The sequence below is a fragment of the Pinus tabuliformis genome, chromosome 8 (genome assembly GCF_031772625.1).
Source record: "Pinus tabuliformis cultivar Carrire ecotype Pingquan chromosome 8, CPIR1, whole genome shotgun sequence".
In the NCBI taxonomy this organism is placed as follows: Eukaryota; Viridiplantae; Streptophyta; class Pinopsida; order Pinales; family Pinaceae; genus Pinus; species Pinus tabuliformis.
This window is the reverse complement of record NC_142294.1, coordinates 461471968-461487076: the sequence shown is the minus strand read 5'-3', so window position 1 is coordinate 461487076 and position 15109 is coordinate 461471968. Positions and strand designations below refer to the sequence as shown.

The following is a 15109-nucleotide window of genomic DNA, read 5'->3' as shown; positions in this document are numbered from 1 at the left end:
AGCTTGGGAGTTCTTCTTCTTGGATGTGAGAGGGCATTCGGGGGGCTGTGCACTATGTTTCAACAAAAAATTAATCAGGATATCAAATTCCTGGGGTGGAAATGGTTTTCTGGGAGTTGACTTTGTTTCCACTATGCTCGACATCCCCCTAAGGATTATTAATATTTATGGACCATGTCAGAATCGAGAAGTTTTATGGGAGAGACTATTTCAAGCGAACTTTATGGAAGCCGAGAACTTGACCATTGGGGGAGACCTTAATTTCTCACTTGCGCTGCCCAAGTCATGGGGTCATAGGGCCCAATCAGATGCATTAATGGGGTTTTTTGAAAATCTACTGGATGACCATGACCTTATAAGAATTGATTCAGCTCGCATAATGCCAGCTAGCACATATTCATTAAGGGGTTGGCTCGGGGTGATGCTTAGACCTTTCCCTGATTTTCCTGGAAATCGAGGATGCAAATCTCAAATTAGGTTCCCCATTCAAATTCAATGCAGCATGCCTCAGCGAGGAGAATTTTCATGTTTTGGTCATGGATTACTAGACTCACTATATTTGGGAACCTGGTCCACCTCCAACGATAGTCATATCTCACAACCTAACCCATATAAAAGAAAAAACTATCAGCTAGATTAAGGCCAATCTGAAAAGGGATGAGGAGGAACTAGTCAAGATTGAAACAAAGCTATAACATCCTGAATCCTTAGGCTTGAACAACTATGCCTTCCTACAATAAAAGCATCATCTTATAAAACTTGAAAAATAAAGGATCAGGCTGTTGATATCACAAGGATAAAAAGAGCCTAATGGTTAAGGTCAGGTGATGAAAACACAAAATTTTTCCAACAGCTTGCTAGGGGCAGGAAAGTGATTAATACAATTTGGGAACTGAAAGACCAAAATGGAAGAGATGCTAGCACTTTTGCCCAGCTTGCTTATATGGGAGTTAGGCATTTCTCATCCATTTATAAAAGCACAAGGGGAATAAATATAGTTGAGATCCTTCGGGTTGCAGAAGTTGTGCCTTGGTTTGTTGAGGACGAGGAAAGAGAGGCACTAAATCTACCGATCTCTTTGGGGGAAATGGAAGCAACATTAAAAAGTTTCAGCAAAGACAAAAGCCCAAGGCTGGATGGTTGGCCCATCGAATTTTACACCACATTCTTTGATCTCATTGGGCAGGACCTACTGTTGGCCATTGAAGACTGCAGAACAACTGGAAGGATGTCAGAGGCTTTCAATTCTACCTTCATTGCCCTCATCCCCAAGGTGGACAAGCCCCAATCTTTTGATGACTTTAGACCCATCTCCCTCTACAATTGTGTCTATAAGATCACCTCCAAGATCATTTCCCTTCATATTAAGCCAATCCCCTCCAGGATGATCTCAAAAGAACAATTTTCTTTCCTCAGTCAACGTCAAATTCATGAAGCCATAGGCACTGCTCAAGAAATGCTTCACTCGATTAAAACTCTCTCCAAAAAAGATACCATCCTTAAAATAGATCTATCAAAGGCATTTGATCGAGTGAACTGGAACTATTTACAACTCATCGTCACCCATATCAATTTTCCTCATCAATTCATCAATTGGATCGGTTGTTGTTTCAATTTTGTTTCTTTTAGTGTCCTTATTATGGGGCAGATTTAGGCACTTTCCGTGTCGAGAGAGGCCTCAGATAGGGTTTCCCACTGTCCCCCATGTTATTCCTTTTGATTATGGAAAGCCTCAGCAAACTCTGAAAATCAGTAATTTCAAATGGAACCTTGGGAGGGGTGGAAATCAATGACAGGATTGTTATCTCTCATCTTTTATTTGTAGATGATGTTCTTATTTTCCTAAATGGCTCTTATTGTGATACCTCTTGTTTCAAGTCAATTCTATCTCTTTTTTGTAAAGCCACAGGAATGGAGCCGAATTATGAAAAATCAACTATCATCTTTAGCTATTGTCCCCAAAATGAACAAAGATTTGCCTCCCAACACTTCGGTTTCGTTAGGTAGGATATAGATTCAAGTCTGAAATATTTGGGATTCAGACTAAAGCTAAACGGGTACCATATTCCAGACCGGTTGTGGCTAATAGCAAAAATAGAAACACGAATAAATATATGGCAACATAAATGGCTCTCCTGTGTTGGTAGGCTCACCCTAATAAAATCAGTTCTTGAGGCAGTACCAGTCTACTGGATGTCACTAGCTTAGATACCTAAAGGCATCATTTGTAGAATCCAACATATATGCTGCAGATTCCTCTGGCACGGTCAAAATGCTAGAAAAAATTTTGCATGGGTTAAATGGGAAAGGATTGCAAAGCCCAAAAAATGCGATGGATGGGGGCTAAAGGAATGACTAGACTTCGCAAAAGCCCTCAGAGCAAAAATGATATGGAAAATCATAACCACAAACAACGGGTGAAAGGAAGTTGTATACAACAAGTACATCCACCCCATATCAATATCAGACTAGATTCACAACACCAGCCACAACATCATGGGGGCTTCGAGCATCTGGAAAGCCATTACCCACTCCTTTGACATCATAAACCAAGGATTAGCCTGGAAAGTGGGGGATGGTAATCAGATCAGAATTGGCTCTGATGCATGGGCTGGAAGTGGGAATGCACACATACTGCCTAGAGATATGCGACATGACCTAATGGCGGCGGGGATATCACATCTTGCCCATATCACAGCAGTGGGTCACCCAGCTTGGCCAAATTTGTAGTGGCTGGCCTTTGAGAACATGGGAATAAACGCAAGATGGTGTAGGGAATGGATGTGGTTCATGGGGGCATTGGACGAAGCTAATGTCCAGACTCCAGATCACTGATAGGGAGGATGAACTTATCTGGGAAAAGGATCCCACTAGAAAATATTCCCCAAAGGTAGGTTTTGCTGCGATTATGGAGACTTAGGCAATGGGGGAAACCTGTTAGTGGTGGCAGCATATCTGGAAACTGAAAGCCCCCCACAAATCCTGACTCTTCATGTGGGGCATACTCTCAAACAAAATCCCCACTGAGCAAAATTTTAAAAAGTGCAGCTTCCATGGCCCTTCTCGCTACTCCCTGTGCAAAGCGGATTCGGAAGATACAGATCACCTCTTCCTTCACTGCCCGATTTTGGCCGAAATTTGGAACTTCATCACTTCGGCACTCTCAATTCAAACCCGCTGGGTAGGTCAGAATGTAAATGAGGCTTGGCAGGCTTGGTGGTCGAGTGCTGCCACACAGAAAATAAAAAACCTGCCTCTCATTGTATGCTGGGGTATATGGCTTATCTGGAACCAAAGGATTTTTCAGGATAAAAACATCTTGGGGGCGGCCACATGCAATCTTATGCTAGCCATTTTCAACGCAACCCCAGAATATCTGATTCAGCATCCCACTGGAGTTATCAATCCCGAAATTGTAGACAGAAGCCAGTCGTGGGCCTATTTTGACGGCTCGGCTCAGCCTGAGGGCTGTGGTGGGGGGGTTGTTCATCATTTAAATGGTTCAGTCTTTTTCAAAATTAAAGTGGGGCTAGGGAGGGGCACAAATAACTATGTCGAATTAAACAACCTTAGACATCTCCTCCTTTTTGCCAGAGAACAACAATGCCACATAATTCAGATTTTTCAGGACTCTTAGCTCATCATACACTGGATCAATGGGACCTATAATTGTTCCTTGCACACACTCGGAGAATTGGTGGAGGATGCTATATACTTAAAATCTCAGTTTGAGTTTGTTTTATGCTCTCATATCTACAAGGAAATGAATGAAGTCGCTGATCTTCTTTCCAAAGAGGTCGAGCAGCTGATCACAAGACACTGGTTGATTCAGGAGTACAGGGACAAGTTTTTCTTCCAGATCTACCACATACCCTTCATTGAAGGGGTAGGATACCTTCAAAAATGATCTATGAGATCATCCTAATTGCTTTTTGTTTATTTTTGTTTATATTGGGGCTGTTTAACCAGTTTATAGACTTATGGCCCTAGCTTGCCATTAACCCTTCATGTTTAATGAAGGATGATATGTAAATATTATTTTTGTGCTCATGACTTTTGGAATAAAAACTTTATGGATAGTAGTGAAAGCATTTCTCATATGCTGGGATACAACATATAATTTTCTTAATTTTTAATAAAAATTATGCCTTTTCCTCGGAAAAAAAAAAGTTGAGATAGATATCAATTATGGCTACTGCCTACCACCTTTTCAAGAATATATTTATGGCGTTGGTTTGCATGGAGATGTTTGGAAAAAGACAGACTTCACGATCGGACTTGTGAAGCGGAAGAACGTTAAGAACATAAACGTTAAGGAGATGAGAAACATCATACAGTTAAGTCAATGCATGCAGCAATTACCACTGTTTCCCTGAAAATAAAGGTTTCATGGGCAAATTTAGTTGGAGAGGACTCAGAGGGATGATCTTGCATAGGTGGAGAAGAGTTCTCTGATTTACGCATGTTCCCAGTTTTAACTGGCATCTGGTTTCCATTTACAGTTTTTTATTCGGAAATATGAAATAGGCTATATAAAATCTCCTTTCACGTTTTGCCAACTTAGGGTTTTCTTGAATACTACAGAAACCTTCTCTGGCCCTAGATTTATCTTGAATACTACAGAAACGTTCTCTGGAATAATAGATTTATCTTACAATTGTCGTTTCATCTTGTTTGATTTGGGGCATGCCCACTTGTAACTAAAACATCCAATCAGGAACAAGAGCCATAAGCGTTCAATGAAAGAACTGTAACCTTCGAATGAGTAGAATAACAAACCAATAAAAAATTCATATTTTTTGGGAAGAAAATAGCGTAAAACGACGACAACAAACCAATAAAAAAATTCAAATTTCTTGAAGAAAATAGCTTAAAACGACGACATAAAGAGACTGGGCCACTTACCTAAATAACTATCCAGTAAATCCTGAGGTCCTTGCTTCAAAGGAGATCCTCTAGTCCTCTCTTCAAAGGAGATGCATCTTCCACTAAGGCCCTTCCATCCCAGGCTTTAGATGTAAAACCCTTCAGTCCTGGGTAGCGCAAAAATTCATTGAACCTCCAATCCTTACGTTGAACAATGCAGAGGCATGCTTCCTTATTTTCCAATTAGAATGAACAATTTTTAATCCATTCTGCAGTGCTTCATTATTTTCCAAGTAGAATCAACAATCTACAGTCCATGGTAAATATAGAAATGATTTTTACCTCAACGTATCTTTCTTAAAATAAATTGAACAGGCTGGCACTGTTAGTTTTCCTCATGATCCATCAGTTGAAGTTTCAGTGAGCACTGCTTGATTTCCTCATCATACGTTGAACAATGATGTGCTTGAACCGAGACTTTTAGTAAAAATCATGAAAATTATCCATTGAATATTACCATTACCATGCAACAAGAACTCCAAACCCATGAACGAAAGGCATGCGATAATTTTAGAAATATATACTTATGTGCCAATATAGATTGAATTTAATTTAGAATTTAGGGACATGGAAAAAGGAAAAACTTATAAAACAGGCTTAAGCAAAATTTTAAAAGACCTTAGTTTATCTCTCATATGTGTGGGATGACATTATGATATACATATTTTTTAGTTAAATTTGTCTGTGAATGGGTAGAGATTTGTTGGAATTATTTGATTAAGTTGTCAATTTTTTATCCTTTGGGAGTTATATATATATATATATATATATATATATATATTCAAGAACAAATTTTGAATTACAAAAAATCAAAAATTCACCAAAAATTGTTTTGTTGAATTTCAAACAAAACTTAAAAAAACTCCATGAGATATAATAGTTAGACAATGTCTTAAAAAAATAAAAAGTTATTCAGATTCTAATCAAACTGGTTTTAGATCCGATTCACCTTTGTTGGACTCATGAGACTCGTTCATATTCTAATAAAGTTGGTTCACCTTTGTTGGAATCATCACATCATTGATCATGTCTAGATAATATAAGGCAAATATGTTGTAATGTAAACATAAATATTAAAAATAATAAACTAAAAGGGTTTTTAGGTTCAAGGTTTTGACAAGTCATGGTTTTGTTCATGGTATTTGCTACGATGAAATCAAGCTGAAAGATATCCATTATGGAATACAATAGATCTAGCTTAAGTGTGTACTTAATCTCTCTCAAGCTTGATAAATCTATATTTAAGATGGATCTAGAGTGATTATCTCATAATTAGTACTTATCTATTTAAAAATAAAGCATATCTACTTAGTAAAAATTATATCTTGTACCCATCCCTAATGATTAAATTATATTTATATAATATTTTTTTGACTGGAGTCTATTCAACAAAGGTTATATCAAGTGACCATTAATAATGATTGGATCATATTTATATAATATATAGTTTTTAAATTGATATTGAAGTTAGTGTATAAGGAAAAATGTTTTATCTATTTATGAAATGTTTTTATTAAAATAATATGAAGTTTATTTAAACTTAAATATTTATATAATTACGCCATAAGGTGTTTCCCTCTAAAATCAACTCCCCTCTCTACCCACCTGTCATCCTTGTAAGCCACATGATTATATGTTAGACGATTGCAAAAGTTTCAGTCGTTGGTTCAAAGTGGTTACAAATTCATTCCCAAACGGTTTGTGAGTTTATCAAGGTTGCCATTTGGCATCTGGTCGTAAGCAATGAATAGCTCCATCCCCGCATCTGAACCAGGCTCCAGTGCTACATGCGTCCCTCAAACCCCTTCATTCCTCCTTGAACTCTTTCGTTATCCATTTCACTGCGATTTCTTGGCCACTGCTGGGAGAACCCCCATATAAACCTTCCCAAATCCCCCTAGCCCAAAACATTTTCGTCCTTGAATCCGCTGGTGGCAATGCGGAGTTCCTTGTAAATGAATCTATGGGGCCAAAAAAATCCTGCTCCCATTCTTCGATATTTTCTCTGTATTTTGTTCTTTTGAGAAACACAGCGGCAAACGCCAGCGAGAAGAAAACCAAAGCTGCCACTGTAATGCCTGCTATGAGGCCTACGTGCGGACGCTTGGAATTCCAATTAGCGAATGATGGTAAACTTGAGATATTGACTTTGCTTACCTTTCCCACATTTGCAATAATCTCTGCTCTGAGTATTTCACTGGATTTTGGTACACCCATTCTGTACACGTAGATAGGATTGTTTTGCACTGGGGATTCAAGCTAGGTTTATGGATCATCCTATTTTTGTTACAGATCATGGTTGCTGCTGTTGGAAGGTTTATGGGTGCTCAGGGGACTTTGTTCTTGAGAAACGGAGAGAAGAGAAATTCGTCAGGCAGGAGGAATGTAACAGTGATGGCCTTTGTTGCTTTCCCTGGGATGAGAGAGGAGTATGAGACTCTGAGATTGAGCCCTGGGGCTACTCATAAAGATGTCAAGAGTGCTTTTGGTCGCGCTTTGCAGGTATATGGAATTGCCCTCTTGAATGTTATAAAGTTTCTATATCTTAAGCAAAAGAGCCTGCTACAGTTCACAGATAGAAAGTAGACATGCAAGCTCTAAAAATTAGAATGCTGGAAAGAAACAATCTCACTGATTCTAAGAATTTCTAATAAATATTTTGTTCTGGCTATGTATATGTTCATAGTAATTGTTAGGAAAAATCATGATCCATATTCAACAATAAATTTTTGGGTAAATTCATAGTGTACTCCTGTGTTGATATGATCTGTTTATAGTATCATCTGGATGTTTGCAAAGGAGATCACTGTGGAGTTCAATTTCAGAAGATCAATCAAGCTCATCAGGTAACTAGTTCTGTCTCTGGACAACTTTTGTTTATTTATTTTTTTAGTTTTAATGACATTGCTGCATGTTAGAGTATATAACCCCTTTTTATCTCAGATGTGTTCATGTTATTGATTATGTTAGTTTTGTGAAAAATGTGCAGACTGTAATGTCCTATTTGGCACAAGAAAAGTAGCAAAATGGTTCCGAGGATTGACTAAGATGAGTAATGATCAACTTCCTTTCTAGGCAAAAGTCTTACCACATAATTTGGATATGCGCCTAAAGGCTAAAACTTGGCAGAGTAGGAGATAGTTTTTTAGTGATGTTCAAGGTATCAAGTACAAAAACTAAGGTACTTTTTGTTTGGTTGCATTTTGAATGCTAAATATCCGGATAAAGTTTTGAAATCGAGTCATCTCTCAGTCCTTGTGAGTTGAAAAGGTCCTTTTATTTGATTACAAAATCATGTACTCGGAACAAATGATTTATTTCTCCTTTGTTATTTGTTTCCTGCTTCTGATGGCTTTTGAAAAAATCTCACTTGCTTTGTTGTTAGAACAACCGATCATAATCAGTATTTTCTGTTTGGGGGGACCAATTTGTTGGAAGATTATGGAAAGGGATGAAACATAAGGTGAATTACTAGTTTATCACTGCCTTTATTTAGTGATATTTCCCAAGTTGAATCTTGGTAAATATGTGATAGTCTAGTGCTTTTAATCACTGAATCCATTGTTTGAACTTGAGTGCGTTTCTGTTAATCTGACTTTAGATCATAATTGCATCGTGTTTAATAAGTTGGAGATTGAGGGAGACCCTTGTACCTTGTGAAGAGTTTAACTATTTGCAATCATTGATTTAGATGCAGTCCGTTGATATTTTTTTTACAGGCTTCTGTTAGAAAGGAATCAATATAAGGTGAACTGAAAAGTAATTCAATCTAAACATTGTAGGTTATGCATTTTAAGTCGCAGGCTCAATTAGCCCCGTTTTGAGGGTGATATCCAAGGATAAATAGTATATCATGTGGGAATATTTAAGCATGAATGTTACAACTAGAGTATTTTAAAAGTACTGCTTTAATTGAAACTTCAATCCAATTTTTGCATTGTGAGCAGTTTAGCAAGCTGAAACACTAATAACTTGTTTCTGTTTAACAAAGTTGAAGTGTGCTATGAAGCATACATGAGTTGACATGCTTTATTAGCGTCTCTTTTTTCTTAGATTCCTTTCATTTTTGTTTGAATGGTCAATTATCTGGTGCCACTTTTATATTACTTTGGGCATGATTCCTATCTTATATGTGGCTTTGAATTAGAAATATCTATGTCTGATGGAGGTGTTTTCTTGATATGGGCAGGCGATGTGCTATCTGGAACATCATCAAATGGCGTGCATCATGCTGGTATACTTGAAGAATGGTTTGGATTTCACTGGTGGAATGGGCGTGTTCCGATCCTAGTTCTCACCATAGTCCTTATTTTACCTCCATTGGTGTCTTTCAAGAGAGTGGGTAAGTCTGCTTCGCTCATCCTAATAAGCATTTTTTAGCACTGATTTTCAGATATATCATATTTCATTTGGGCCTTTTCAGGGATTTAAATGTCTAGAAACGATTGTAATTATATGAGGGGATTCAACATATCTTGGGAATGTTACATACTGATGGCATCTACTTAACGATTTGTCTAAATTTTCATGTTTCCCTGTTAGAAATGGCATATGGCATATACATTCAAGGATGTGGATCATGGGTTATTCCTCAGGAGTTGTGATGTTCAAATCTTGATGCCTATATTGATGTGTTCATTTCCATGAATTTGCAGATTCTTTGAAATTCACTTTTGAATTATCAGTTGCACTTGCTGTTGTATTTGTTGTGATTACGGCTGGTATTGTGATTGTAAAGTTGTTTAGTGGCACCGTTAAAGCACCAAGATTGTTACGAGATATTGTGGATTTTACTTCGTTCTTGAAGCTTTTCACTATGATACCAGTTATTGTGACTGCTTACATCTGTCATTACAATGGTATGGACTATTTTCCTCCACCTCTTTGCGCCATGCAGTTCATTCCATATAGAATGAACTTCGGGACCCTTCAGAAATGCAGCCCATTGTTTACACATCATTGGCATTGTGCTCAATTGTATACATAGGTACAAGCTTTTTTGGGTTCCTTCTATTTGGAGACCAGACCATGGATGATGTCTTGGCCAATTTTGTCACCAACTTGGGAGTTCCCTACAGTGTTGTGCTGAATGAAATTGTTCGTGTGACCTATTTTGTACATTTGATGTTGGTCTTTCCTCTCATTTTTTTTCCCTGAGACTAAATCTTGATGGGCTTGTCTTTCCAGTGAAAAAACATCTTGTTTTGGATAATAAGAGGTTTATTTTGATCACTTCTGGGTTAATTGGAATCGTTTTCCTTGGGGCATCATTCATACCAAGTATCTGGGATGCATTTAAATTCACAGGGGCCACAACAGCAGTTTGTATTGGGTTCATCTTCCCAGCTTCCATTGCTCTCAGGTAGAAAAAAAGTTTTTTTTCATTTCTGGTTTCGTCTTTCACCTTGCTTGTATGTAACTTCTAACCTCAATTATTTTTTAATTACAGAGACACCCATGGAATCTCAACCAGGAAGGACATATTTATTGCATTGTTCATGATTTTTTCTGGCAGTAGTTTCAAGTTCAATTGCTATAGTGAGTGACATTAATTCTTTGTTCAACAAAAAGGAGGAAGGCCCTCCACGATCTTGAGAATGATTTTTTATGAGGAGCAAGTGGTGCACATACATATAAATATTATTTGGAATAGAACCGAGAAAAGGACACTGATTTGGTAATTTTCTTGTAGAATTGTGAAGAATGGATAAACTTTTGTAAAGCCTTGTATCATCCTGCCATGGTCGCTTGGCCTTCTAGTTAAAGATACTATTGTATTTGTAGTTGTAAACATTGAAAATGAATATAGTTGATCTCGCATCAATGATTGAGCGATTCAACTAATCATCCATGAATAGTTGAGAGCCTGTCAAGCAGAAGATTGAAGGTCTGGTTTCTGTCAATAATACTCAACCTCACATAAGTTTGAGTTGCACCAAAATGCATCCCACTGTGTGTAATGATTCCATTGCTCTTCAATAACTTCTCACAATCTTCATCCTCCTTTCCTTCACATTTTAGCCCTGCAAAAGCTGCATTGATACAGATGGCCAGAGTAAGAGTAATTAGTCCATTTTGCCAAGTATTTTCATTTCTACCATTTAAAGTAGAGACATCAACTCAGTTCCACCATTCATTGATGTCTCTACTTCAACAGATAGATAGACCCATTTGAAATATACATACCTCACATGACATGCATAAGTACCAGTCAAACTCCAAGCCATTGAGTACACACATGCATACAAAAATAAGCATACACATACAGACCCAGAGAAACAAAGTACAAGGTCTGCCAACATTCAAGTTACAAGTGAGAAAGAAGAGGTAGCACAACAAATTGCATATAATTGTAAAAGAATCAACATTACTTACCCAATCTGACTTCCTGCATGACCTGTACTTTTAGATACCGTGAACAGCATAAGATCTTGATCTGCAGGAGCAATGATAGAGGTGTAATGCGGCCAGTGATAGGATAAATCATAGAGAAAAGTGGATGTTGGGTTCAAGCAAGCTAGTAATGGAAGAGAATAACAAAGCTAAAAAGTTGTGAGGTAAGAGACGAATGAATGTTAAAAAAATAACAAAACTAACTGACCTGAAAGAAATTCAGTGAAATCTTAGTGGGAGTGCCAAGATCCATGACCCTAAAAAGAAGGATAGAGAGAATGCTCTATTAAGGCCCTAAACAGTGAAAGAAAGGCCCCTGTTTGCGCTTTTTTATAGAGTTGCCTCACCATTCTATATTGAGTTAAGGCCCATTCTACATTCTATAGGGGTCTAGTCCTTCCCGTTTCTGCAGGGCCCATTCTGCATCTGTCTACATTCCGCTGGTTCCCATTCCCTAACCACCCACATATTCTTATTTAAGGGGAGTGATCACTCAAGTGCTGTCCCTTCTTGAGCGAAGTCATACCACTTGTGTGGATAAGCCAGCCCACTAGTAAGATCCGGAGGTTATGGAATGATGGAAAGGAGAAGCTTAATAATTAATAAGGTGCGATCCGTCAAGTTTCTATTACCTAATTTCATAGTGGCCTGTTGCCAATCCTATAGAAAAGGGGAAGGTTTCTAGGTAGATGGGTTACATTAAAACATGGATTAGATCTGATGAATTCTTTTTATTGAAACAAGGGTTCCAAATAAATTCAAAATTGAAATAGGGAGACTGAGGAGAGAGTGCCAATCTAGATCTAGGTGGGAATGTATACTCCAAAGGAAGCAAATTTGAACTTCATTTAAAAAAAAAAACTAGTGAGTGATCCAATTAGCTTAGAAATAAATAAAATTTAATGAAGAAACAAGTCTAAATCAATACTCTGAAAAAAAATGATATTTTTCTAATCCTCTCAACAAACGAACCGAGCTGAAAAATGCAACAACTTGAAAAGAAATTAAACCAAAAACAAATGATAATTAGAGAATACAATAATATTAAGGGAAAATGACTTTATTGTAGTGGCCAAATCTAGGTTTAAATTTTTTTATCTCAGGTAAGTAACAAAGATTATTTCTCCAAGAAACATTATGGTTTCATTGACAACAAAAAGAGGTTGGTGGAGAAATGTATTATTTACCAATAAATGAGAAACGTGTACAGAATCACATCATTGGTAACCTAACAACCAGGTCGATGCAATGAAATTATATTGAGATCCATGTTTGATATCCAACACTCATATCCCTCATTTTTGGTGATTTTTGTTTTTCCACGAGTCAAAAGTTCCACTCTTTTTTATTGTTTATTTGAAAAGAGATAATCAACCAAAACTCCAAAAATAAATTCCACAGGCAAAGTTCACCTCCAATAAACAGAACTCTGACTTCCGTCATAATTGAAACTAGATTTAAGGCAAAATTTACTCAGGAAAATAAGGCAGTTTGAATACTATTTATCTTGAGCTCAACACACTTTTCCTTGACTTATAACTACCCACTGAATCTATTTAAGTATATAGAGGTGCCTTGTGTGTGGTAAGAAATATGAAGAAACATGACATTGGATTGTCTAGAAAAGACCTGTAAGGCAATCTAGGAAGAAACATGACATTGGATTTGTCTAAAGAAGATATGTTCGACACTTATTTAAGACTGAAGAGGTGGCTTGTCTATAGAGAAATCTAATTAGATTCAAAGTAATGTGGTCAGACTAGATCTTATTAGCCATCCACAGTTTTAAAATTTGAAAGTCTGAATTGGTTAATATGTAGATATGCATGGCTTAATCTTTCAGACAAGCATATGACTATTCACAAGATTTAGAGAGATAAAATTCCGAGATTTATGAAAATAAAACCCATGAAATCATTTTCCAAAGATGTTTCCATTAATCAAGAACATGATATTGGAAGGCTCAAAGACGATATTAGAATACGATTTAGCAAAAAAAACATGACATTGATTATATCCAGAGAAGATCTGTCCAACAATTCAAGCCCTAGGGGAAAAACAAGATAACTAGGATGTTTCAAGAAGATAAAACCTAGTAGAGAAAGAATACATCAGACATAGGTTTGAGTCAAGTAGAAAGGAGAGTAGATGTGGTGAACAACATCAACAAATGTGCCCCCACACAATGTAAAAGCTGAAGAATCAACAAAGAGGCAAGAAACGATACCAAGGTAAGTGAACAGATTAATTATGCTACTTTTCTATTTGAAGTTAGAATGTAGATGCTATTTGAATAGAATTTATAGAGTTGTAATACCTTTTTATTTATACACTCTATAGTAGTCCTTTTCTTCTTAGCTATCTTAATTTTGTTATTTATATTTTTATAAGTTGAAGGTTGAGTTTAGGTTAGGCTAGTTTCATGTCAAGTTCAGATTTATGTTGGATGGAAGAATAATCTATTCAATTGTGTGATGTTGTCATTAAAAGCATCTAATGTTTGATCGAGTTTGGATGTTCCATAGGAGAGTTTCAATCCTCAACCCTTCACCAAGAAATTTAAACCTAGCGCCTGATAAAGATTAAACCCTACAAATAAACAAAAATAATTTTCACTTTTAAATATGTCTTGTGCTTTAAATTCACATAAACATGGTGAAGTTTTCCTTCTATTTGTATATTTTTCAACATCACTTGATAGTCATGTAATGCTAGGGAAAATAGAAAACCATTAATCAACATTTGTAAAAGTCAGTTTGCAATAAAAGAATAGGGTGGTTCCATGAAGATAATGAAAGAGGGAACTAAACAATTGTCTAGACAAGTCAGTGCAACTTGACAAAATGACTCTCCCTACCATTGAATGTTGCAGAAGATTGTATATTTTTCAACATCACCTGATAATCACATGATGTTATGGAAAATAGAATACCATTAATCAACATTTGTAAAAGTCAAAGCCTACAATAAAAGAACAGGGTGATTCCACGAAAACAATGAATGAGGGAATTAAAAATTTGTCTAGACAATTGAATGCAGCTTGAAAAAATGAGTTTCCTTGTCCTTGATTGTGGAAGAAGAAACCATAATCATATTCACCATGAAGTCACTGTCCTCTTCAAATACACTTAAAAATGCCTATTATCTACTGAAACTGGTGATGTGGATGGATTAGAGTACATGCATCACTTCAGAGTAACAGTGTAGCAATCCTCATTTCATACTTCAGAAGATAACTACTCTCTGTCATCTCTTTCAGAGTCCTGCCACAAGATTAATCTTGTGAATAAACATCTCTATATAACGTGAGAGGATTAATCTTCTGAACAATAAACATCTCTGTATAATACAAGATATCACATAGTAAATTATGAAGGGTTTGCTTTATCTACCTTCCTTAAACTATCTTTGATTGAATCTATTGAACCTCCCCAAAGTTTAATCAGATCTTTAGCTTGTGAAGCTTGCAATTTATGGGTAAAACCATCAATATATTTAATTACGAAGCCTGGGAAGAATGCTAGTAAAGAGTAGATTTGGAATTACAGGTAAATACCTCTCTGTCCCAGTTAGTCCTATACGTGATAAACATAAGAATTAGAGTCTGCAATACTGTTCCTCCAATCATGCCACCCAAAAATACCTCTATACTCACTAGGGATGGGCATTGCCTGCAAGGTCGGTATCAATCCCATAGATTCACAATACAACCCAAACAGTTCTACATAGAGAGGAAGCAGTTTGGGGATGGGATTCTTCAAAACATGAACAAGAAGGCCTAAATCCCAGC

General features: G+C 36.8%; 1 protein-coding gene and 1 pseudogene across 1 annotated transcript; both read left to right on the top strand.

The window, feature by feature from the left end:
• The first annotated feature begins 7221 nt into the window (after nucleotides 1-7221).
• LOC149236039 (chaperone protein dnaJ 8, chloroplastic-like) lies at nucleotides 7222-7948 on the top strand. The gene is made up of 3 exons (XM_089368754.1): nucleotides 7222-7428; nucleotides 7704-7772; nucleotides 7916-7948. The coding sequence occupies exons 1-3, from the start codon at nucleotides 7222-7224 to the stop codon at nucleotides 7946-7948; spliced, it is 309 nt and encodes a 102-aa protein (XP_089224880.1).
• Nucleotides 7949-9000: 1052 nt separating this feature from the next.
• Nucleotides 9001-10521, top strand: LOC149236038 (amino acid transporter AVT6A-like; annotated as a pseudogene).
• The last annotated feature ends 4588 nt before the right edge of the window (nucleotides 10522-15109 follow it).